Below are 26,456 nucleotides of genomic sequence, written 5' to 3'. Positions count from 1 at the left end.
ATGATCTACAACTACTGAAAACCAAAACTTGTTTTTCAGAAAAACAATATGGTGTAATATTTTAAGAAAAAAGTAAACTATGGAAAGACTGATGAGTTGACTGTTTTCCAGCAGACTGTTGTTGATGTTCCAAAAGTAGGAAAGTCTCAAGACATTGGTAAAGAAGCTGATTGCTATAGAGAACTTTGTATTATGTCCAAGCACATTGATGGATAATTCAGTTGAAGAAAAAATACACTGTAAAAATGGTGCAAAAGTTTTTCAAGAGGTCCAAAAAGAGACTCTTAAGATCAAAAAGTCAGCACAGAATGCTAACAATGTCAAACCAACACTTGGTCAGGCTGCGTAAATTGTTTTATTATGCAGCCTGACATGGAGCTAGTCCGGTGACTCATACCCCATAGATTCGCTCTGCAGTTTAGGTCAGGCAAGTTTTCTGGACAATAAATTGCAGTGAAATCAAGGTCATTGAATCAGGTGTTGGTGCTTTGTTTGGGCTGTGTGGGCGGGTGTTAAGTCCACACAGCCACCAGAAAAGGAAATCATCTCCACAGTGATTGCCAGCAGAGGTATGACTGAAGTGAGATCAAAATTTTGTGTTAGTCTGTTTTATCTTCCTCCAGATCTTCCTCCAGACTCTGGGAGCTTGATTTCTAAATAAAATGCAAAACTTGTCTGACTTCAACCACAGTCCACATTAAGAATCCCCACCGAGCTCTGAAAAGGCGTTCCCTTTGGTTAATCCTGATTCTTTTTCAGTTCCACTTTTTTCCTTTCACTCAAACTTCCACTAATATGTTTGGATACAGGAAGCCTATTGAGCAAGAATATTTTGTGGTTTATCCTCTCTGTGGAGGCAGTTGACTGTCTGCTGGACAGCTGTCAAGTCAGCTCTCTTCTCTGCTATGGTGTGTAGGATATAACGTCACATTTATGTATTAAAATTGCCCTTGTCATTGGTCCTATATTTTAAAAATTTTCTGTAGGTAATGAATCTGTACAATAGACCAGTTTCACTTTTGAATAGCTGAAATAAATTAACATTTCAATTGTTTAGACCTGAGCAGAAGTGTAAATGGTCTCCAAGTTTAAGCAGCACTCCAGTCTGTACTAGGAAATCAGAGTCTATTCATGAGGTCAGGTAATTTTTCATAAATTGTTGCCCTGTTTCTTTCACTTTTCAAGCAGCTGGTGGTGCTGGAGCAGTTTGATTCACTCATGTGTAACAGAAGGAGGAGATCAGGAGTGCAACATGATGACAGAGCAGCATTTCCTTCCTGTTCTAACAGCCTAATCAATGCACTAAATTACTACAGACCTCAGGGAATATGTACGTCAGTGTAGCTGGTTTTGCAGAGAATCAGTTCTGTTGGGTTTCTACTTTTGCTCTGGATTTACATCAATAATTTTTAAAAAATCCTTTCTTTTCTGGTAACTTCTTGTATTTGTATCGACTTTTTCAGTTGGCTGCTCTGCTTTGAGGCTGGAAAGTGTCTCCTCCCTAATTCTAGTTCCTCAACTCTGACACCGCCCCCCACACAGCCTCTACTGCTCCCATCCCCAGACTGATGCAAGTACATTGCAAATTATCTGGGGTAAGGCGATTACTGCTCTGCAAATAGGCATGAATCTTTTATTTTTTGGTTCTATTTGCTGTTTAAATCTCACCAAAAATGTGTCTGCTCTGATTATTACTGAAATTACATTAAAAGAATATGCATACAAAACCATGTTAATATGCTATAATAGTTGTGAAAAACAGTCATAATGTGATGACATAAACCTGAACACTGAAAAGAAAAAGCTATTATTTTTCTTTTGATGTGATCTAATCACCTCATCTTACCAATTACGTCTGAAAATAAAATCCAGTCCAGACTAAATAAGTCAAACAGCACAAATACTATTTTTCTGTTTAAACTTAATGATCAGATCTTGTTGCCCAATTAGAAATAATAGCCAAAGCAGGATTTCAGTATCGTCTCTCTTTGATGACATTTACAGTTGCACCTATTATGAAAATCATTAAAGGTAATTATATCAAATTGTATCCTCGGAACCATTATTTGAATCTTCTGCACTCTTCCCACAGTTATTTTCTCTATTAGTCTTGGGTAGCTGTAAAAAAAAAGGAAGGGAAAAAAGGCCAACACTCTCACGACTTCCCAATTTTGAATTGCTAATAACGCCAAGAGAACAAAAGTTTATTCATCTTTCTCTTACGCAATACCACTTAGTCTCACCATGCCTGTGAGTTTTGGAGCAGGGACCCTGACCTTCATCATCCAACTCAAGCTCACAGATTGCAACTTTTCTCCCCCCCCTGGAGCTAATAAACCTAACACACAGGAGTGGATAAATACTAAGCTGCCACCCCGTGAATTTAAAAGTCAGAACTGTGCACTTCCTTTCTCCCACTTTTGGGGTGGTTGCTAAGGAGAATTTGATACCACCTAAGGACATGGAACAAATTACAGTGCTCAGAGAAGCAATACTAAAAGTACACACCACCCTTTTATCTTTGCATTTGGTTTGCAACACGAGGCTAAACAAAGAAATAATTAAATTCACACTAATCAGAGGACTAATTGGTACAAAACTGAAAACAAAGACCTGCAATTTTATTTAAACTGACTACCAATATGAAACAATTGCCTACTCAGTTTTTGCCATGCTTTTGTTACATCCAAATCCCTTTGAGCAGCTGTATTTTAATAAAGGCATGATAAATTAATCCTATTCACACACCTATATGTAAATATGACCTGCTACATTGTCCATGATAAAGAGGAACATTCTGCGTTAAAATAAATAAACCTTAGGAGCTGTTCAGAGCACTCTGAGCACCCAGAGATTACACTAAGTGCCTCTCTCCAGTCGGACCTGAAAGAGAAAAGTTCAACATAAATGCAGCTAGATACAGACAAATACAAAAGAAAAAACCTGCTGTAGTCCTCAAAAAAACCCAACAGCAACCCAATTTAGACTCATCTTCACAACAACAATAGCTCAATCCAATACAAATCTCAATTCAACTGAAAAGCTTAGCTAGGGCCTGAAAGCTGTAGCTCACTAAATAGGAAAGCCAGATCACACATGTAGACTGAAAGGTAAATATAACAAAATTAAATAGATAAAAATGAGACCAATATAAATAAATTCAAAACATGTTCCACTCCTAATGTAGCATTACTTCTAGAGAATATTTGAAAAAACAAAATCATTTAGGGGAATAAAATGAAAAACATTAATGCTTTGTAGGAGCATATTTTCATTTTATTACAGCACTCACATGGCACAACTAACTTAGCAAAATTAACTTTCACTGCTAAAAGACTCCACACTTTAAGGACATGTTCTGTTCAAAGAGCCCTCTTCAGCTGAGGCTACAGATTTTATTCTGATTGAAGTCTAGCAGGGGCATTCTATAACTTTTATCTTCTTTTGGTAATACTTTTTTATGTGAATGTATGTTTCAGGTCAGTGGTTGTCAACCTTTGCCTCAGGATCCACCCGTCTTTAATGTTGGCAATGTTTCCCTGCTCCAGCATACCAGAATCAAATTAATGCACTACCTCCTCAGCATGTGACATAAGACTGGTAATCACCTATTTGAGTCAAGACTGTGAGACACAAAAACTATTAAAATATTCAGGAGTCCTGAGTACCAAAATAGAGAACTACTGCTTAGCTCATTGTCATGTGCTGATATTAGCATTTTAAACTGTTCATAATACCTTCTACACAGACTCTTCTTCAGGTTGGAAAAAGAAAAAAAACTCAATGATGCTTCAATATGGGCATCTTCTGTGAGTTATTATGCAGCATTTTCATATCAAAAAGTGCTTTTAAAAACACCTGTTTTAGACTGACATATGCCTATTGGGAGACTTCAAATTTGGTTTTGCAAAATTGAGTCAGGCTTTCATATTTTAATATGCAGCTCTTAACATTGCTCTTGGCAGCCCCCCCATCTATTTTCCACATTTTCAATTTTGGAAGGATGTCCCTGTTGCGCCATATTCTCTTTTATTGCCTCCTACTGCATATTTAATATCCATGTTACTTTACATCATGGATATTATCCCAAATGTCCCATGGTTAGCTTCTTTTTACCAATACATTTTTACATAGAGTTGCTTGAATGCTTTCTGGAGACAAAGGCTGTATTAAGACCACTTACCCAAAGGAAAACCTGTTAAAACTGCTTCACCTAGTCAAGAGCTAAACAGAGGCACTTCAAAATAACAGGCATGTAGCAACTCTTTGTTTAGAGAGTTTCAATAGTGGTTCATTCTGAACACTGCCACAACCACATTTATAAGTGTGCACCATTATTAATATTGGTGTATTCCTCCCCCCCCCCTTGATAGATTTGCTTATCAATGTTTTAGTTCAAATAAGTCTCAAATGAGGAAAAAGTTCTAAAATAATTAGTTTAAAAAGTAAAACCCACCAAAACTTTAAATTTTAAATGGTGGTGTGTAGACTTTGTACCCTGCATGTGCCAGAGCGGTGCTTCAGGTTACTTAACTAGCACTCATGTTGTACATTATTTTTCACAATTCATTTCAACTCCCACATGGCAGTTTTCACAAGCATTACCAAGATACCAAAAAAATACATCACATTTTGTTGCTTTGCCATTCTGCTTTAGCATCACATTTATCTCACCAATGAGAATATATCTGAAAAGATTAAGCAGTTGCATAATGATAGTTAAAAAAAAAGCAAGGCAAATGGCAGTTTCAGTGATTTATTTGTACAATAGGAATTTTAGAGTACAAATACCCCAGCTCTGATGTGAAGGCAAAAGAAAAGAATCCAGAAACATAAGAGCATCTATCCTTCCTGACCTGAATCTCCCTCAAAAACCCACTGTGGGTTTAGACTGGAAAAATAAAAATAAATAAAGCAGCTGCCTGCCAAGCACATGCAGGGCAAGAGGAGAACCCTACAAAGTGCCAAAGAATGCTAACCATAATGAAAGAAAAATAATTAAAACTGAACTAAACCAAATGTGACATTTACCATTTATGGCAGTGAAGCTGGTATGGCCTCAATTTAAACAGCATGTGAAAACAAATGTATGCTTGACAAATAAAGAAAAGGCATATGGTGATATCCAAGTCCATGTGCCTATATGCCACTTAAACATCTAAATGTCATCCAAAGACAATGTTGCAAACATTTACACTGGACAAGACAGTTTACAGTGAGGGGAGGGGGGAGCAAAAGAAAAAAAGGTGAAATTCTTTTCTCCAGCTTACCTCAAGTTTAGAGAAACTAAAGTTTAGAGAAGTTTAGAGAAAAATGGAGGCAACATGGTCCCTTTCAGTGGCATCTGTAGCTTTCTCTCAAAGCCATAATTAGTTTACATTCACTTTAATTTCCATTGGTAAACCCCTAATGTTACCATGGTAACAAAAAATGTCGTATAAAAATATAACAAAGACTGAAAACCGATGCACTCAACAAAAATATATCTACACAGTCTCAAATGTAGGAGGGGGCTGAGCAACAAGGCCAGGAACCTCTCATTTTGTTTCTGGGGGATGTGAAATGCGTCACAACATGCCACGTTATCAAGTCTGTGTGGCAGCAGTCTTTCCCCTCTCGGCAACTGTGACTCCATGAAAACCACGGGTTCCATCCGGACCCCTCGGTAACCTCATTACTCCTGGCGGCAGCCCATCGGCATTCTGGATTTTTCTACCCAGCATCGGGCTGCCGACTGGACTGCTCTCCTGAGATGCCACCTGCTTGCGCCGCTGAACCCATGGGCTCCCTGAAGGGGTCAGGCTACTGTCTGAGGAGTAGTCTGCCCACCGGCGCCCAGCCTCGGGGCTCAGCCTGCCATCGCCAAGCAAGGGAGACTTGTGGGAGTGGGGGGCTTTCCGCTGGGGACAAGGGCTGGCTCGGGGGCTAGACCAGGGGCTGTTGCGCGGGGATATACCAGGACTTAGATGATTGTTCTGGAAGCTGATGCCAGCAGTGGTGGGACTTAGTTTATTGCAGGATTGGGACTTCCTAGCTAGCCTGGGTGATGTGGGGGTGCTTTCTGTTTCTGATGAGCTGCATGCAGAGTCATCCCCGTGGTACTGAAGCTCTCGGACTCTGCTGTTGAGAGAACGACTTTTGCGCATTCCCCCCTCCTCGCGAGGTCGCTCTTTGAGTACTTTCTTCTTCGGTGGCTTGGTTCCTATCAGGACCACTTTTAACCCCAGCGAACCTGTTCCTCCATCTTCACCCCCAACAGCCTCATTGGCTTTAACAGCAGCCTCCACCTCCTCAAACTCCACAATAGCACACTCCTCATTCCCCAGCTGTGCGTACCGCCCGCTCAGCCTCTTGAGATCCGCAGGCAGGTCCTTCCCTGGCTTTAGGACTCTGACTGAGGCGATGGCACCGTATGTCCCAAATGCTTTGAGCAGCAGTTTCATCAGCTGTTCCTGCTGGGTTGCTCCTCCCTCATTGCTTCCATTATCCTTAGTGAGAGCAGCCAGTTCAGGCCACTTCTGCAGATCGCTCAGCAGTAGCATGCGGCTGGGCAACGACTCGCTGGCAAAGACTGGCACCGCAGATTTGCGGCGTACCTTACGACCCTCATCATTCAGCTCAAGGATCTTTGAGTGTTTTAGTGCATAGGCGGTTGTTCTCCAGTCACGAGTCAAGTGTTTCACCTGGAATGACAAAGTTTATTTCAGCAAGACCAGAGTCTCAGAGAGCCCACTGAGTTTTAAAACTGATCCAATCACTTGCTCATTTTTATAGCTTAGACACTGTTGACCTTCAATTCCTGATCAGTCAAAATTAGCCATGTTTAGCCTGGTTAAATATTCTGGTATAAACAGATTGAAACAATTGCAAGCCAACAAATATGCATGAGCCTAAAGTAGCACCTGCTGTTGTGAATCAATGTGAGAACATCATTACCAAAAACAGCAACAGCTAGTCATGCTGACACTAGAAACATCCAGTCCCACAGTAAGCCTCCATGTCACAGGGAAATACAATCAAATGCTTTTGTTAAATGTTGCAAATATAAATTGTGGTTGGATGCTTTATACTACCCTTTAGAAGCTTGAGAACAAAAAGAACATTAGGATAAAATGTGTACAAATAGCCTGCAGTGAGGTATTTAGCATGTTGAAAATACACAGTAATTCAGGTTATTATAGCCTTATTAATCTACCTTAGTTTGCCTATTCAAATGATTTTCTGCTGTGTTTTTGCATAGCAGACTTGCAGTCATGGTTACCTTTTTGAACGAGGTGAGCAACTTGACGCTAACAAACCCAAGTTTATTGCGTCTGACGTGCTTGAGCAGGAAGGCATCGTGCTCCAGGTTCTCATCAGACAGGTAAAACTCAATCTGAGTGACCAGCTTTTGGATGAGCTCCGTATCTGGAGGCTGCCAGCTCTCCTCCTCCAACTCCCCTCCACTGGTGCCGGCACCACTGTGTGTGGGAAGAGAACATGGATCACAGTCAGGAGAGACTTGCTGAGTGCTGTGAAATCTAAGTGTTTCATGTTTTAGACTAAGCACCAACATTAAAACTGTTGCACATTTTTCTTTACTTTCTTTAAGCCTATAAGCCACAGGCTTAAATGGCTGGCAGAGATGCAGCCTCATCCTGATATTTCTCTACAAATCACCAATGACTCCCTGCTTCCCCCTCCTACTTTCAGATTTTTCTTTACAGCCATCAACAAGCTGGGTCTCAGCGGCAGATCTCGTGTCCAACCAAGCCTTGAAACTGCCAAGGGCTCTCCATCTGAAGGGTGCAGAGTCACAGACTCTCCCTCCCACAAAGAATATGGTGGCTCACCACATCAGCCTCAATTAAAAAAGCCACATAAACATCCTTCATTTTGTTACCCATTAAAACAGCTGTTTAATTTCTAACTTTAAAGAAACTTGGTGCCAACCCTCAACTAAAATCATCCAAGTCTACCTTTTTAGTGTGTTTAACAGATTTAGTCTCAATATTTGTCGAGTCCTCATTCATACAGTCTCATGATATTCTCACAAGGAGATTTGAATAAATGTTTTGGTTTTTTTTGGCTTTTCATATGTCCACTTTGAATCATACCCATTAAAATGTTATCAGTATGTACTGTTAAATCAATTCAGACCTCAATATTTACTCAAAAATCAAGAAAATTGCTGGACAACCTTGAGCATCCTCTTTATGAGACCATCTACAGAGAGTCTTGTGTCAGAGGCTTCGTCAAGACCACTGTATTATTGACTGCTACAAGACGTCCTTCCTATCCACAGCCTACATCAATTTTGAATAAAATTACATGAATTGCAACACTTAATTTCCCTTTGGCATTAATTGAGTATTTTTAAATTTAATTTTAATTGTGCTTCCAGGGTTCCATCCTTCATATGGTTTGTTATCCATTTTCTTCCTCTGTCACATTTTTTAAAAATGTTGGACACAATTCATTTGAGTGCAGTCAACACCTGGCTCTACAGAATCTTTTTCCTCTCTCCCACTTTCTCAACAACTTGAATCATAAGCACAAAGCCCTGCCAACTTCCTTAAGAGCAACAAGTCAGAAGTTCTAGTAGAAACTTGATCTGTTTTTTTGGAAAGTTCTGACAATTCTTTATTCTAGTAAGTGTGTTAGGTGCCAGTTTTGATAGGACCTTGGGTATTAAAAAAAAAAAAAAAAAAGATCAATAACATCACTCAGTGTTTTGCTTTGATTTATGCGACAGTCTTCAGATATACTAACTAACCCCTTCTTGTCAATATTCTTTTCCATCTATGGTCACATTTGATTAACTATTGTAATTCAATTCTCTGAATGCCCTTGCACCTATATATCTCAGGTCTTATGGAAACCACTCCACAAATGTTGATTCTGAATTTATCTTCTGCCCTACCTGCTGGCCTCAATTCTCCTGTAAACAACCAGAAGCCGTTCATAACATCTGATGTGTTTCTTAAGGCTTCACTTTTATCCAATACCTATATGCTCACCCTAGTCCAGTGCAAATCATATTGTTTTGCAACATTTCTTATCTCGCATATGGCGATGACTTCCTGTCACGTCACAGGGCCTAAGAGTTAAGAGTGTGTCTGCAATATAAAAAAGTCAGTGGATGGGCAATAATTTCCTCAATCTTAATGCAAACACACAAGTTATTGTTTAGGTCACAAAAACAAAAGATTAGAAAAACAAATCAGGAAGGTCAAAGTTAAATTGACGATGCCTCCCAGAAACCTATGTGTAGTTAAGGTGCATGTGACTGAACATATTGTTCCTTTTAGGATATGAACCATGCAAACCTAACAGACCTAAGAGAACATGACAAGGCGAGGTGTTCAGTTTCTATGCTCATCAGCTTTGAAACAAGCTTCCTGAAAACCAGGGACGTGCAGAAACTCTCTGCTCCTTTAAATGAAAAACATTTACTCCAGCTTTTCCACAAAGGCCACACTCCTTTTACCATGCCTAATTTGTTTGAGAACAAAACGTTCCGATTACTTTTTTATGAAATATTATTCCTTCAATGTTATCTTAATTTTCACTGTGTTCCTTCTTCCTGCAAGACGACTATAATTGGTCCTACACGGTTCATCTAGACTTGTCAATATCATCATCGAGCAGCCGAGTCTCTGATGGTACCAAACCCACCAACACCTGGCTCAGGCTGTGAAGCAGAGCAGTCGGGTAGTTTTGCAGACTGGAGTGAGGGGCTGAATGAAATTTGTGTATGACTCATCACCTCCTCCCTCACACACACACCCTCAGTCAGCTTGCCAGCAGGCTGACCACGCAGCTAGTAGGGGCCCCACATCCACAAGACTTCGGACGCATACGCCCTCGAACATTTAGAAATCACGCACAAGATTTAGATGCGAATTACACTCTTGATTCTGATAAAACTGAAATAAATACTCTGAAGGAATGTTCAATCAATCAATCAATCTTTATTTCAGACACAAAAGAGGTCCATAGTAAAACAAAGAGAAAAGAAAAAAAACAAAAAGAAACATGACAGTCACTGAGCCACAAATAAATGATGACGCCAATGTTTGTTGTAGTAATCAGCGTATCTATACGATACAGGGTCTGAGTTCTAGACTAAGGAGCAACTTGCGAGTAAAAAACAAACCCCTGAACTGAAGCGCGACCCATTTTCACCTTTGGCCTATCCACCACTGACTGACTCACTGTTTGCGCACACAGGATGGGGACCTTATAGAGCAGAGGATAAAAATAGCAAGCCATGACGCAGGGGAATTGGATTAAAGGAAGGTTGCTGTCCTCAGCCAGACTCAGGTGTTTGTTTAACAGCCTTGAAAACACTTCCTACCCGGCGAAACCAATATCCATCAAGTGAGGCTGAGTTTACACACTCACCCTGCCGGAGTCTACCTATTGTCTCAGCGTTAGGCTGTTTGGCGTGTTTTGCCATCACACCTGTCGGAATGTCGGTTTCTTTTGTTCTGCATCTTTTTAAACTCTTTACAAGATATAGAGGAGTGCTAGATCATGTGCTGTCACTCCACCGGCTGGTCAGCTCTCAATGAATATGTGAAAAGCTTAAATTTAACCTAAAACTCGAATGGGTAGAGTTTTGGGGGAACTTTACAAGTTTAGATGAATTTTTATACAATCACACGAGTAAACCGAGCAGCCAATAAAGTCGGAAAAAAAGTCCTACCTTGATTTGTCGTGTCTCCCCAGCTCGTCCTCGCTGCAGCTGCCTCGGAGGCACTCAACATTACCGGGGCGCTCTTCCTCCGGCTCCTCGTCCTCCGCTGCCTGAATCGCCACGGTGATCGTCACCGTCCCCATCTCTTGCGAGTGCTGGTCCACGGTGATTACCTCATCGACGCTCGGGTCCGCGGGCGCATCCGAGGCTAGCTCCGCCGGGTTCACGCCGGGGACCCCCACGGCTCCGCTCATGTTGCTCCACTGGGTCCAGGCGGCTCCTCCGTGTCCCTCCCAGTCACGGATGGTAGTAACAGAAGCAGCGGCAGCGCTTGCTCCCTGGAAGCTTCTAATCTGTCTCGGCTCAAAAGCGCTGGCAGGACAAGGAATGCGCAAAGCTGTTCGACGCTCCTTCGGACTCCAGCGATGGCGGAGAAAGACCCAGGGGGCTCCAAAGATGCGCTCCACGGCTCGCCAGAGAGCCCCGACCCAGATCCGAGCCTTTGGAGGGCCCTGAAGAGCAGCGGGGCTTGTAGCGGCCAGCGAGACGCAGCCTGGACCAAGTGAGACCGAGGGGCTGGAGCCTCCTTCTGCTGCCGCCCTTACTTCCTCATATGTAAGAGGCTTTCTGCTTTTGAAACGAGCTCTCGGATTGGGCCGCTGCAGCGCGTCTTCGCAGTCATTCCCAACCCACAAGCAAGAGCTGACACAAAGCCAAGAAGGAGGCAGGAGAAAGAGGAGGCATCGCATGAAGGCGTTCACTAAAGCGTGCATATTTCTGCTTGTCGTGTTTCGCTTACACGCGCTGATTTTTTTTAGACATTCGGAGTGTTGTCTGTATCTGTGAAAACACGCGTGCCCCATTCGCCCATCTCTAAGTAGGGGAGAGGGTACACGTGTTTGTGTCTAATTGGGAAAAGGCTGTGCCAAGGCCGACCCCTTGGCTAACACCGTTAATTGAATAATTGGCTTTTTGCCTCTGTCAGCGCGTGGAGCGAAGGTTGAGCAAGTGCATAAGAGCGTCAAGGAGCCAAGTTAAAGGGAGAAAGTAAGAATTAATGACAAGAGGTGCCATTAAGACGGGATTGCTCCACCCCTACAGATTTGCATATCCCCTCTCTGACCGGGGGGTCTAACATGCCGAATACATTTTCAGGCAATTGACAGCAATTGTATTCAAGAAACAAGTTGCAACTCAGTCCTGCAGCCGTCCTGGATGACATATTTAGGTCAAAATTGGTCTACTTACAGTATTTAAAGTCACAGACACTAAATTATTTCAGGGCTTTTAAAAAGCACATCGTCACTTCTATTTAGTGTTTTGGTTCATAAGTTACAAAAACACCACTTGCAGAAGGTATGTGGAGGTGTTTTACTTCCTATCAAAATAAGAAGGTTAGACAGACTCAAGCTTAGGTTGGTACATTTGTATCACTGTGAAATGTTAGTTGTGTCCTATTCCTGCTATTGGCAGGTAGTTGTTAAGTCATCCACTTGATAATAGGACACTCCTAAGAAACTGATTCACTTCTCACTGATTGCTTTGTAAACCAACATGACTTAATACACCTCTAAGTGTTGTGTGAACCTAGAAGTCAGCATGTTGTATGCTTGGTAAGGAAGAAAACATGATCATACAAAATTGACTCTTTTAAATTTACTTTAAATAATTTTGATCATATTTTGACTATTTTGTGATGACACAAGAACCTATATTTTTTTTATAAGTGGCAGTGTGGCAAATAAAAACTTTTATTGTAACATTCTGTAGTTCTTAGTTTAGGAACTTATTGGGCCTCACATTCCAGAAGCAGTTAAGAAAACCCATTGTTATTCAATGTTACTTTTTTGCACTTTTATTAATTTAATTATAGCTTTTAATCAAATTTGTCTGTGAAGTGAAAACTGGTGAAGAAAACATGTCTAAAAAGAGCAAGTCACAGTTAGTGTGACTTGCATACCAAGCAAGAATGGACAATAAAGAGGAGGTCAGCACTGCTGTAGTGGCTCAGCTAGATGGGGGTCAAAATTAAACTTTCCTAAGGGCAGTCTTCTTTCTGAAATATATCAATCAAAAATAGCAAATTCTAACTATCTTTAAAAACATGTAAAAAAAAAAATGCATGACTCTATCACTTTAATAATGATTAGTCTTGCTTGTTCTAAGCATTTTGTCTAAGCAAGATAAAATGTACTTATTTACTACTTTTTGTTGGGGTTTTTTTGCTTGTGCTATACATCAAAATATATTAAAAACAGTGTTTTTTGTTCTTGTGGTAATTTGCAGTCATTTTCAATTAATAATTAATCCATTCAAGTTTTAGTTCTTGATCAATGAATTCTCACATATCAATGCCTGATTTAATTTTTTTATCTACAGAAAGCAATGTTATTGCATGTAAAAAAAACAAAAAAAACAATAACATTTTTTAATGAAATAGAAGATAGTAATAAAGCATTTTTTCTTCTTGAGGAAAAGCTTATGACACCCTACTGTACTAGGTAGTGTAAGCCCCTTTTGGTTGAAATAACTGTAGTGAAACTCCTCTGATAGCCATCCATCACTTTCTAACATAATTCTCAGGGAAGTTTGCCTCTCTCCTTAGTTTCAGCTGTAAGATGTTAGACTAACTAATTTGTTTCAATGTAATCTGTTTGAGGGGTTTCTTGCATCTTGCATGTACAGCCAGTTTGAAGCCACCCCACTGCACCACAATGAGATCAAGATCAGGGCTTTAACTCATCCCAGGACTTTCCATTTCTTAATCCTCCGCCAATCCTGAGTGAATTTGCTGTACTGTCACAATTTCCACACGCATCCTCTAATACAGATTTAATGGTGGATTTTTTTTTTTAAGGTCAGTTGGCAAGATCCTTCTGCAGCAAAGCATCCTTAAACCATGGCTTGTTCATGCCAAGCATGCCCTCTGTTCTGGTGTCCAAATAATAAAATTTTAGACCTAGCTTTTCAAAAACCATAACTCCATGTGTCCTAGTTTATGTCTCCATTTTGTTTAGGACACCTTGCATTAAACTTGTGCATTCTCTTTCTTGTTCTATAGGGATGAATTTGTACAACACCCTGATCTATGATTACATTTTTGAAGTCTTCTTTTAGCACGTTGTAGCCTTCTTTCATGTAAACCTGCTTGGATTGCCAAAGCAGGACATATAGGCAGTTTTTTTTTATGCCCTTTACTTGCACACATTGTTTCTGAAAAATTAAATGTCTGATTTTAAATTATTTGGAGACCTCTTTTAATTCCCCACTAGAATCATAAGCTTCTGTCTTCCATTTGAACACGTTTGAACATGTTTGAACATGTTTGAACATGTGTTCAAATATGTTAAGAAAAGCACACCATTGCTACAAAGTATCCTATTTTGTTCACATTTCTGTAATTTAAAATGAAGATTTCTATGCTGTTTATAAACTTTAAAGTTTTTTCTTAAGAATACTTTAAAATTTCTACAAAAATACACTGATGCGCAAAGATAAAACCATTTATATAGACTGGTTAAATTTCTGTGAATATTATGCTGTATTGACATTTAATAATGCATAGTTATACAATATATTGGGAAACAGGACCATTACAGCACTTAATGAGCCAATAAAAATTATTGTAATATTAATATTATTAACTGAGATATATTTGCATTACATTCACTGTCCCTTTTTTTCTGAATGTGATCAATTTATCATCTCCTCTGTGGAAAGTTTCCTGCTACATTGGTGTCTCCTGTGTATAATTACACATTTCTTTCTACATTGATCTGGAACAGAGAACACAGACATGAACCCCTCCTGAGACCCTGTAAGATGAAGCAGGTATTGAACATTGATCAATGTATGGATTTATGGTGGCAGAGGTGTAGGCGTTTGCACTAATAGATAGCACATTTTGAATCGGTCTGGTGGTTTTCCATGTTCCCCCATGACTCCAACTTCCATCTGTACATTGCTGTAAAAAGTATTTGCTCTCTGATAAATTTAGCTTTTTTTGTTGCTGTTAAATGTTTCAAATAAATCGCACTATCACACAAAAATAATACACATTATAACTTCATTTAATTAACTGAAAAAAGCATCCAAAGAAACCTGGCTCATAAAAGTAATTGCCCTGTAAACCTATTAACTGTTTTGGCAACTTTTGAGCGGAAACAACTGCTGTCAAGTGTTTGTGTTAAAGGGAAATTCGATCACAGTGTCAGAATCTCACTCCTATCAGTCTTTTTTTTGGATTTGCATAGAAATTTGGAAGGCTTATTTTTTACACTGACTCCCTTCATAAGGTCAATCCACATGTCTCAATCAAGTTTAAATCTGGACAAAAAGGGAAAACAGAAGAAGTCCTCAGGAAGGCAAATACCTTTTACAGCACTGTGTTTTAGATTTACCTATAAGAATGAGATATGGATGTCTTTGCTACCCTATAGAGGGGTAACCCTCTGACCCTTATCTCTGTTAAGTGGAAGACAGTGAATAGTACAGATTCGATTATTTACCTTTGCACTTTTCCTACATTTATTTTACTTTCTTCTTTCATTTATTTATTTTTATTCTTTATTCTATTGTGCTACTTGAGAGAGCAAAATTCCTGTTGTGTGTCACACTCATGACCAATAAATCTGATGCTGAACTTTATTTCAACAGCTTGACATTGTTTCTCTCCATTATGGCTACACAACCCCCACACCGGTGTTGTTGGCTGTTGCCAGCTCTGCATGAAGTAGCTTTGCTCCTCCCCACTGCCAAACTGGGCTCGCAGCTGGTGGGCAGCCTGAGTCATTTTCTGCACCACATGCCATACACTGCTCCAGCCTGTGTACAATGCAACATGGTGGGAAAGAAAGAGAGAGGGATTTGGGTGAAATAAAGTAACTTCCAGTAAATTTCCTACAGGCTTTTAGGTGATTGCTGCCTACTTATCTCCTCAAACCAAATGACAGCCTGCCAGCTTGTTTGAAGACTTTCACGTCATTTCTTGGCATGCCTTGTTTTGTTTTAATCAGTTAAATCAATGCAACTGAATAAGCTACTCTAAGATACACAACACTTCATAAAATAATCAGTCTCTGAGTCAAAAATCATTCAGTCTCATAATTTATCCCTCATGATAACTGGAAAAAAGGCTGAAAGTGGACAACCCCGCCCATCCCAGAGCTTACAGTTTATTTGAGTTATATTCATGCATTTCTTACAGTAGAAAATGAATAGGATTTATTGTCTGATGGCAATTATCCTAAATTGCCAGCAGGTACAAAACATTCTTCTAGTAGATATAAATTTGTTGCATGGTTAGTTCAGTAGATTCCCCATTGTTGCATAGGAAATGACAAGAACAACAAAAGTACAACATGGAAAAAATGACCAGCACTCCACAAAAACAGACAAACACAACATAACGTGTGGTGCAATCAGATTTTGAAAGGCTGATCAGGCCTATCTTCTGACCCAACTGGGCAAGTTTTCTTGAGCCCCTTCTCCATTATCAAATCTCTCTCTAACCAGTTAATGTCTGGTTCGGTTCTAGTCAAATTGGGTGTGTCTCCATTGGCAGTATATTCCGTACTAGGGAGTGAATAACCATAACGTGGGCAGGACATGAGCACGCAGAGCTGTGGTTGTTTCTGATGTAATTTCTCTGAAATACGTATCTCAGCATATTTGTTTACTTTGAGTGGTCCTGTCCAGTTGACACAGCCACAATTGATAAAAAGCTTTGGACCTCAAGGTTCAACCATGGAATTATCTTTATGCAGGCCACCATCTTACAAAATACTATATCACAGATTCCATAGGGTAATCAAATGTAGTCTGCTGCCAATCAAATCTCTTGCATGCAATACCCTGCGAGGTCCAGCTTGTATAGAACCTTTGAGTTTGTTCCAAAAAAATTAGGAGGACCCGCACATGGCTGCAGCTGATTGAGGAAGAACCAGTTAAAGGTTCTTTAACAGGTTCTTTAATATTCTTTAAGGTTCTTTAGTTTTGGTGGGTTCTGAGATTCTTTCTTTGTCACCAGCTTCAAGCCCTCACTGGCAGTCCACATTTACCTGTAGCACACCCCTTCCTATACCAATGTCATGCAAGACAGCCAATTAATAAAGACACCTCATTTAGACGTACGTTTATATTTATATAATGTTGATAAGCTATCACTTCAAACATGATAACTGATCACAAGACAGTTTTAAGGTCGTTTTCCTAAATGATAAGATTCCCTTTCAAGATGTAACATATAGTGACAGGCATTGATTCATTGCTTTTTAGGCCATTCACCGTGCAATATTTTTCTAAAGTCATCACTTTCCAAAAATAACCGCCTAAGTAATTTTTTTTGCCAAAGGTGATTTTGGCAAAAAAAACAAAACAAAACAACAACAACAAAAAAACATCTCTTACCAAAGGATGATTATTTCCCATAGGCAAAAATAATAATAAAAAAATAATAATAAAATAGCATAAAATGACTTGAACCATTATTTTAGAAGGATGAGAATATTTTTGAAACTGTTTATTCTGGCTAGCTCATTTTGAAGGGGATTGGAGAAAACCAGTTCTAATGGGTAAAAGGTCAAATCGAAGATATTTTGAGCTGTACACTGTAAATAGTTGTGAAACTTTGAAAGGGAACAAAGGCAGTGCTGTTAGGATGATACTGAACCTTCTACACACCACTTCCTCTTGTTGGAGTCCCATTTCTTTTTAGGGTGATCACCTTAGCTTTTACATCTTTAGCAATCAACAATCTGACCTGTGAAGCTTTTCCAGATATTTTTCTTCATTAGGTACCAGTTACCATCTAGCATTTAAAATCCCATTTACACTTTGACTCAGGAGCTAATTTATGATTAAACCTTAGATCTTGATTCTACAATATCTTACATGAGTAATCACCTCTTAGTTTCTGAATTTATGTAAATGAGGCTTGGAGCGAACATCTCTAGAAGTGGTAGTCTGAGGTTCCCCATTCATACTGACATCAAGTTTTGTAAATACTTGCTATATTATGGAACCATTATGACTAACTTTTGTTCTGATTCTAACATAAGTTTAAGTCTGCTTTGGAGTGAAAAAACACTACATTGTTTACTAAAGACCTACAAAAGTGATGTAATAAAAAAACAACTAACATAAATCTGTTAAATTGAGTAAATGGTTGCAATGTAGTTTATAAAAATGGGATAAAATGTTATCTTATAATAATATTGTTTAAAATTACAGATTTTTTTTTCAAGTCTTTCATACATCCTTTATTATAATGCACATGCATAATGACATTCTAGTGTTTTAATCAACCCCTTTTCAACTCGCACATACACCACACATATCACAGCGTTTTTCATTTGAAAACGGTGTTGTTGTTTTTTTTTTAAATCCTCGACATAAACACATTGAGAGTGCCTGGTATACTGCAGTGTAATGCTGTGTTGATGCTTGCGTTGAGTTGAAAGTACTGCAGTGCAATCCCACAGACACTAACAGAGGTCCACATGCTACGATGACTCAGTAAAACCAGAGAAGCCTGTTGGATAAGCAGCAAATCAAGCTTAGTGTGAGACATTAATTCGGGATGGACATCAGAGTCAGTCCCATTTTATTAACCTTACCTGTCAGCCTGCCTGTTTACTGCCTGCTCATCCTTCACACCTGCAACCAGTTACAATGAGCCATCTGTTTCTCATCCAGCGATCAGGACTCCCAGTACTTAAGCTTCCCTCTTTCATTTATTCTACTGTTGCCTACTCTGTGCTTGTTTCGTATACAAATCTACTTTACTTTTAGCATTTTGAATAGTATTGTATCAAATTAATTTCTAAAGCCATGCCTTAAGCATAACTGCTTGTCTAAATCAAACAAGTCTTGGCATCTGACCTTAAAATTCCTCACATTGAAATGTTTCACATTAAGAACTTTGGCTTTTTTCCATAAAACTGAGGCAATGGGAACTCAGTGGATTTATGCAGCATGAGAACTAACACTAACACAATAACTTTCAGCAGTGTCCAAAAAAAGTTTGTGATTTTGCTTTACCTATGCTTAACTTATGAAAATATCTATAAATAACAACCTTGTTTTTTCTTACATACAAATGTCTTCAATCAGTCACTGCAGCATCCATGCTGTGCCACTGCCAACAAATCAGAGCTGGGGGTGTTAAAACAGCCCATTTATATTTACATTTTCATTATTGATCAAAACAAGTCCTGGTGTGCATATTTTTATGATAAACAGTACAGCATTTTGTCTAAAAATGTTATGGATGCACAAGGACCCTTTCAATAAGCTGATTGCTGGAAAAAAAATGCCTTTTATTGAGCACTTGTTTTAAAAGCTTCTTAAATTTATGCAGTAAATGGATAAAATTGACATTTTAGTTTAACGTGTGCTGTCAGTCATACAGTTGATTATTTCCTCCCATCACATGTGTCAGCCTGGGCTTAATGAATAGATTGTGACAGGCAGTGTGTGGGATGCCCCTTTGATGAATCTGCACTTGTCTGTTCTCAGCAACTGCTTATTACTGCCTGGTTAAAAAGGGGCTGAAAACAAACGGCACAATTCATTTGATCCCATTTGTTGTTCTGAGGTGCGATGTTGTCTGATTGTCTTGAACCTGGGCTAGACAGCAACATTAAGGGCAAAAAGATGACATCTAAAATTTGTATGATATAATTAACTTTTGGTGCCACATAATATAGCTGAATTTAAGCCCTAATATATTTAACTGTATTAATGTACAGAGATAAGCTTCCTGCTCACTGTAAAACTGCTCCTACTTTGAGTTTATTGAAAACAAGGTTAAAAACTTTTTATTTGTAGTTGCTTATTCTTAAAATTCTTAATTCCATTCACTTAATATTATATTAAAATTTTTTGTAATATTTGCTCTGTTTATTTTTAATCTGCTTGTCTTGATGTATATATATATATGTATATATATATATATAAGGCAAAGTTGCCTTGCCCAAAGTTGCTTAGTGTCAAAATAAGTCTTATCTATTAGGTATCTTAATTCTTTCTGTTGTGGGTGAGTATATTACATTGGAATTGCCATTTTTGAGCTAAATAAAATGTCCCTACGGTTCTGGGGACGTACCTTTGTTTCCACAAGGAGGCCTTTAAAGTTACACCGGAAGTCAAACGCAGCTGTCGCTATGGTAACAGCTTCTAAGAAACAGGACTTTTTCGCTTCAGGTATTTATTTTAGTAAAATAAACAGGCCTTTATCTTTTTCGTTTCTAAAATAATGATAATATTTATTTTTTTCCTCGGTCAAAGTTAGACTTAGAAGTTAACTTCAGGACAAGTAATGGAGTCCGACCTGACTGACGGGAAAACTAGACGCGGTGGTAGAAAACAGCACAACGTCAGCGACAAATGCCTACTACTTACTCCTATGGTAAAGACTATGAATTGTTGCGATAATAGTATGAGCAAAATAAGCTAAAGTTATGTTCTGTGGAAAAGATAGACATAGCAAATGTGCGCTTTTTGTTTCATTCAACCTAAACTGGTCCTCTGTGCAGATCAACAGCTGCAAGTTGCACCTGATGACAGCCAAAACACTGTTAGCGAGAAACCTGCAAACGATGGTAAGTAATGACATGACAGGGACAAATATGTTGGGTTAGTGGGCTAAAACAGTAATAAATTAATCACGTGTTGCGGCCTTTGAATGACACAAAATTAATTAATGGCAGATTAAACTAGACAGTATTCACTATCGAGTTTGAGATATGCTTGTGTTATTGGGTTTTCAGTTTTATTTCTCTGTTAAACACAAAAAGTTAATTTGAAATGGGAAAGGTGGGTTGTTTTAAATAAGCCAGTACTATTGAAAACTTTCTAATACTTTAAAAAGGTAAAATTATTAGTCATTGCTTGAATCCATTGCACAAACAGCCATCTGTATTATTTGTTATTTTCTTGGAAGTACTTTTTATTTCAGTATTGCATGTGTTTTTAAGTGCTTAGTTTCTGGTGACAACGTATGTTTACTGTTTTTCAGTCTGATTCTCAAGATTTCAATAAACAAACAAACATCAGTACCACACAAACAGCTGGTGATTCTAACCCAGGTAAGCTTTATACATTTCCCTCCAAAATGCAAAAAGATTCTTTCTGTGGTTTAGGTCAGGTAAATTTGCTGGTCAAAAATCACAGTGTTTATTATCAAGAGCAGGTAGACAGTTTATCAGTTTAGACAGGTGCCAAGTTCTGCTGGCATCACCATAAAGCTTATCAGCAGAGGGAAGCATTTAATTTCTCATAAATTTCTTAGTAGACTGGCCTGATGCATATTCACCATTTTCCTCCTAAGCCTTCTGTTAATATGTTTGGATACAGCACTCTGTGAACAGTCGTCTTCTCCAGCAATACGTTTTTGTGGCTTATTTTCGTGCATCATTGACTGACAGCTGGACAGCTGTTAAGGGAACAACCTTTGATTGTGTAGAGCATAGAATAACATTTTTGTATTTTAAATAAAATTTGGTATTTTTACTTGCTGTTAGCCATAATAACAGAAATAAATGCGTGAAATATATTGTTCTGTGTGTGTAATATACACATTTTACTTTTTGAATTCAATTACTAAAATAATTTAATAAAATCTGTTGCCATCCTAATGTATTGACATGGAAACTTCTCTGTATATGATTTGACATGATGTTGCACATGATAAGATAAGCCTTTTCATGTTCTGTTTTCTACATTTTGCTTTGTGTCGTTTGAAGAAAGTGAGTTACATTCCAACAATAAAACCAGTGACAACTCTGTCCAGCAGTTAGTACGGCTATCTGGTGCTGCTCCAGTTTCTCATTGTCCAAATGAAGCTAGAGGCAGATTAAGCAGAATGCCTCACAGTGCAGAGATCACTTGCCATCACATGTGCCTAAAGCATCTCAAGCCAGTAGGTAAATGCAACAATTTGTTTTCTCTAAAACTCATTCAGGTAATTATACATTTTACAGCATGTTTGTATTCTGTACCAATAAAGTCTACTGCATATTTTATGTAGCTGGATTAGATGCTACTAAAATACAGAATTTGATTTTTTAATATGTATATTGCTAGGTTCTCAAGGGTTTAAGTACAGAGCTTCTTCAGGTTTCACCTGCACCCAAATAACTTCTGCTGCCAGTTTTCAACGCATAGACTTGGACAGGTACTCTTCAAAATTTCCAACAACATTAACATTGAGTTATTCTCATTCCGATGTGTTTTATTTAGCTGAAAATCATTCTATATTATAGAAGTGACTGATTTTGAATCCCTCTGCAGCTCTAATTACCTTCACTGCCAGTTTTTCAAATTGTTGTCTTGTCCATTATTGCTGAGTTTAATCAGGTCAGGTCACCTCTCATGTAATTTGCAGAAATTACAGGCGCATCTCTATAAATTACTATATCATTGGAAATGTATTGCAATTCAAGTATTGAAAGTAATGTCACTTTTTCATTCAGTATTTACTTCTGCAAACATACATCATTATGGCTGACAATGAAAACTTTAAAAATCAGTTTCTCTGAAAATAAAGTTTCATCTGAAAAGAGAACGTTGTACCTCTGTTAGCCACCACACTACACTTTTTCCTTCTGTTCAACTTTAACATCGTTGGATACTCTACTACTGTGTTGTCTAGTCAGCAGACTTCCCCATTATTGTGTTCACCATAAGGGAGTCAGAGAAACCTTTATTTATATTTCTATATTTGGACTTCATTAAGCCATAAACAACAAAATGAACAAACATGACCATTTTAAACATTTCAGTTTTATGTTAAAAATTCATATAATATACAAGATTACCTTTTTCTATTGAATTACTCACATTTTTTGATAAAAGCTTATGGTGAACATAGGCTAGGCTGCCACCAGGGAGCAGCATAGTCTCTTTGAATTACTATGCCCTGTGTCCAACAAATAACTATGATCTCAAGAGATTTTTTCAACCACAATGTGTTGTGAAGTATCAGATCATTGGAATCTGGAAGGGAAGGAAAATGAAGTGTTTTTTTTTAATGACTGACTGTTGTGGATGCTAAATCTGGCTAAATATATTTCTTTCATTTATCCAGGCGTTGTCTGGAGGAATTCCCTAAAGTGGGTTTTATTGAAGAACTCCGACTTCTCAACCTGCAGCACAATCTAATTACCAGGATTCCGCATTTGTTGCATCTGCAGCAGCTCACCGTCTTGAACTTACATGATAATCACATCTCTGATATGAATGGTATTGAAAATCTCAGCTCTCTCCGGGTTCTGACGCTGGGAAAGAACAGGTTGGTCATCACAATAGGAGCCAATAAATAGGATCTTAGACTGTTTAAAAGGTATACGTTATCAAAATAACTGTTACACTGTTAAATTTGCCCAAGTTATATATAACCTAATAAATGCTTCTGCAGTTAAAAGTAAAATGCAGAACTTCTTAGTATTTACTAGGTAGGTCAAATAGAAAATGGAACTGTTTTATGTTACTGAAAGTTTTAATTATGCATTACATTGCAAGAGTATTCATCCCCCAAAAAGATGTTCACATTTTTTTTCTCATTAGAACAAAAATCCTTAGTTTTTTTCATGGGATTCACCGTAACGAACCAACTAAAACTAGTTCACTACTGAGAGGTAAAAAAAAAAAAGTTTTACAAATAAAAATCTGAAATGTAAGGCACACATATATATTCATCCCCTTCAGTCCTACTTATGTGTAATTTAATTTTAGTGTAAATACAATTGTTCTGTGAAGGCCTTTGAGATTTGCTAGACAACATCAGTGAATAAACAGCATCATTAATGTAATGGAAAACACCAAACGGGTTAGGGATATAGTATGGAGAAGTTTGAAATAGGGCTGGATTATAAAACAATGTCTTGCTCTTTAAAGTTCTCAAAGAACACTGATTAATCTTTCATCAAAAAATGAAGAGTATAACACACCTAGATTAGTGGTTCTAAAAGGTATTGACTAAGTACGATTTAATACGGTTGCCACACCTTGGATTTATCACAACAAAAATTAGAGCTAACATTTTTCTTTTACTTCACAATTTTGGACTGTGACACAACTTTCACTGAAATCTACGACTATAATGTGACAAAATGTGAAAAGAATTGATGACAGTTAAATTGTATACACCTAATGTTTGAATTTTACTTTCAGAATTCATAAAATTTGCTGCTTGGAACGCTTATACAAACTGAGTATCCTGGATTTGCATGACAATCAGGTACTGTTTCTTAACTGTCCTTCAATGTACAGCTTATTTATATTTAGCAGTGTTATTTCTTTATCAATTCTGGACAGTGAGATAAAGCTGCAAAGTTCAGGTAGATCTTGACCTTCTTCCTCCAGATAATAAATTTACCAAGTGGGGCAGAGTTTTTGTAAATGTTATTTTGATTCTTTATGCCAGCAGTAGGCGGGGATGATTATTCTCAAAACTTTCTCATGGTTTAAAAACATGCAATATTGTGTATTTTCAGAGCAAGTATTGCAACCAAGTTGATTGCTGATGAAAAAACACAACTCTAAAATCTTTTTTCCCTGTTTTGTTTCTTTTTCTTTTTGAAGCTTGATATAGCTAGGCTTCTTTTATGGAGATTTAAACTATTAGTTTTTCCACCAGCATTACAAATCAAAGCATTGACGATACAAAATTCACAGGGTCTTTTCTCAGGTCCACTCCTACGATTATTTCCCTAGCGATCCCTGCTTAATTTATCTAACAGGCATAACTGTTTTTATGTTGTCAGCCCTGGGATCAGCTTGGAGTGTTCACAGATTATACTGTTCCTTCTGTAAAGATTCTGCTTTTGAGGGCTGTTTCTTTGGCCTCCAGAGCCGAGCTTTGCCTGAAGAAGTCAAACATTGTCAGATGAGAATGTAAAAGCTCTTGGAAATAAAAAAAATAGAACAGAGAGGCTTTCCTTGGTTAAATTAGCGTTGTGCCAGCATTCCCGCCCACACTTCCCCTTAGAGAGCTTCTCCAGAGCTCTGGTTAGACTTTCTCTTTTTCTGGTGTTGGCTGCTCTTTACATGAACAGGCATCTCAATTACTGTTCAGTGACTGCTACAGTGTTATGTTATTTTTTCTCACAGTGAATGGTTTGTTGCCTCTTGCCCCCTGAACTTTTCTGCTCTAACCATTTTATGTATTCATTTAGCCATTTGTGATAATGATACAGTGGAATAAGTGTCTCTTTAATTCATTGAATGAACCATTTTAGTCTTTGTGACACATATTTTGGGGTGTTTAAAGGGAATTAATTTCAGAGTTGCGTTGATCAGAATTTTCCTTGCCAACACTAATTTCTGTCTTTCTTTGAAGTCTGACTGGTCAATTATAATGTTATTTTGTTTCTAACAAGGATCATAACACTTAAAAGAGAACAAAGGTGTTACAGGTTCTTATACTGAAGCAGTATTCCACAAACATCAAAAAAGGAAGAAATGATTAGAATACTCCATGAATGAATCAAAGTATGTGAAGTTTTATTTAATTTTATTAATGAACACAAAAAGTTCATGTTGTGTTTATAGAATTAAAGTGGTGGGATTTAAAATGTTTAATGCATTAATGGATAGAGTAACAGCCAGTCGCAGATCAAGGGAAAATTGGCTTTCACAGTCCAAAACATCACTGTTAGGCTAATTGGTCTCTCTAAATGGCCCTTAGATGTCGGTGTGTTGGCGTGTGTGTGTGCATAGTTGACCTCTTCCCTGGTGACCAGTGCAGATGGGCTCCAGCATAACAACATCCCTGGAAATTTATCCAAGTAAAAATGATGGATGAATGTATGATTCTCACAGACTGTTTGTGCTTTGAGCCAGTCACTTCAAAGTCACTGTTGTACTCTCAAATTGTTCCAGACTAAAACTTTTTCAGTTTTTTCCCTCATCAGGGACCTGACAACTTTAGTCTTTTGTATTGTTCTTAAATGATGGTACCTGTTTACAAAGGGACACTGATAGCCCTCTTTCTGTATGTGCATGGTTGCCGTTATTACAATATTTCTCTTTTCTCACTTCTCACTCAATCAGGAAGGTTGACTTTGCTTCAAACACAAATCTTTTTGCCTATTTGATTTTAGTAGGAGGATGTGGTTTCACGTCCAGCTGGCTTTGGCTTTCTAAAAGCTATACTCTCTTTGGGACTGTGTATCCATCCTACAGCTGTTCTGCTGAACCAGGTCTTTGGGTTGTTATGCTACCTGATGTGACACATGAAAATAGTAACTAATAAGCTTTCTGGAGTTTATTTATTTTAATAAATGTAACTTTTCATACTTTTTATTGTATTTTTTTATTATTTCAAAATTTAACCAGTCCAACCTTTCAACCTTTTATGATCAGTTTCTATCAGTATCTCCAGACTTTATTACCAAAACAAAATCTGATCAAAAATGAGTGGTAATCTATAAAATTGATAAAAATTAGAGGGTGAATATAAGGTTAAATAGGATTTTTTCTGGACTCTCAAATATTCATTTATATTAGATTATTATGCATGATGCTGATAGAAAAGTGTTAAACTTATTTATAATAACCTAATTTAATACGTGAAAAAACTTACTTTAACAGTGATCTGTACAATTGTCATATCTACTTTGAACTTTTAAACTCTCCAATCTATAGCTAGCAGAAATGTTTTGCAGAAGCTGCTTTCCATCCTTTCAGTTTATATATTCATACAGAAAATCAAAAACAAATTCTAATAGTATTTATTGATGTTAGTGCATGTACATGCAACTGGAATAATCTC

The 26,456-nt window shown here is 38.0% G+C and overlaps 2 protein-coding genes across 2 annotated transcripts in view; one reads left to right on the top strand and one right to left on the bottom strand.

The window, feature by feature from the left end:
• Nucleotides 1–4,740: 4,740 nt before the first annotated feature.
• larp6a (La ribonucleoprotein 6, translational regulator a) lies at nt 4,741–12,086 on the bottom strand. The gene is made up of 3 exons (XM_032560917.1): nt 10,691–12,086; nt 7,262–7,460; nt 4,741–6,683 (listed from the first exon to the last, which is right to left on the bottom strand). Exons 1-3 carry the CDS (start codon nt 11,542–11,544, stop codon nt 5,586–5,588), a joined length of 2,151 nt encoding a protein of 716 aa, XP_032416808.1. The 5' UTR covers nt 11,545–12,086; the 3' UTR covers nt 4,741–5,585.
• A 7,899-nt stretch (nt 12,087–19,985) lies between these two features.
• Nucleotides 19,986–26,456, top strand: part of lrrc49 (leucine rich repeat containing 49) — a 32,674-nt gene continuing 26,203 nt past the window's right edge. The window contains exons 1-7 of the mRNA XM_032561277.1: nt 19,986–20,090; nt 20,218–20,283; nt 20,700–20,769; nt 21,427–21,606; nt 21,767–21,857; nt 22,770–22,973; nt 23,855–23,921. Of these exons, the coding sequence (XP_032417168.1) occupies nt 20,001–20,090; nt 20,218–20,283; nt 20,700–20,769; nt 21,427–21,606; nt 21,767–21,857; nt 22,770–22,973; nt 23,855–23,921 (768 nt within the window). The 5' untranslated portion in view covers nt 19,986–20,000. The remainder of the gene's footprint in view (nt 20,091–20,217; nt 20,284–20,699; nt 20,770–21,426; nt 21,607–21,766; nt 21,858–22,769; nt 22,974–23,854; nt 23,922–26,456) is intronic.

This window comes from Xiphophorus hellerii, chromosome 4 (genome assembly GCF_003331165.1).
Source record: "Xiphophorus hellerii strain 12219 chromosome 4, Xiphophorus_hellerii-4.1, whole genome shotgun sequence".
NCBI lineage: Eukaryota > Metazoa > Chordata > Actinopteri > Cyprinodontiformes > Poeciliidae > Xiphophorus > Xiphophorus hellerii.
The sequence above is the reverse complement of the archived record's forward strand: the minus strand, read 5'-3'. Positions and strand labels throughout refer to the sequence as shown.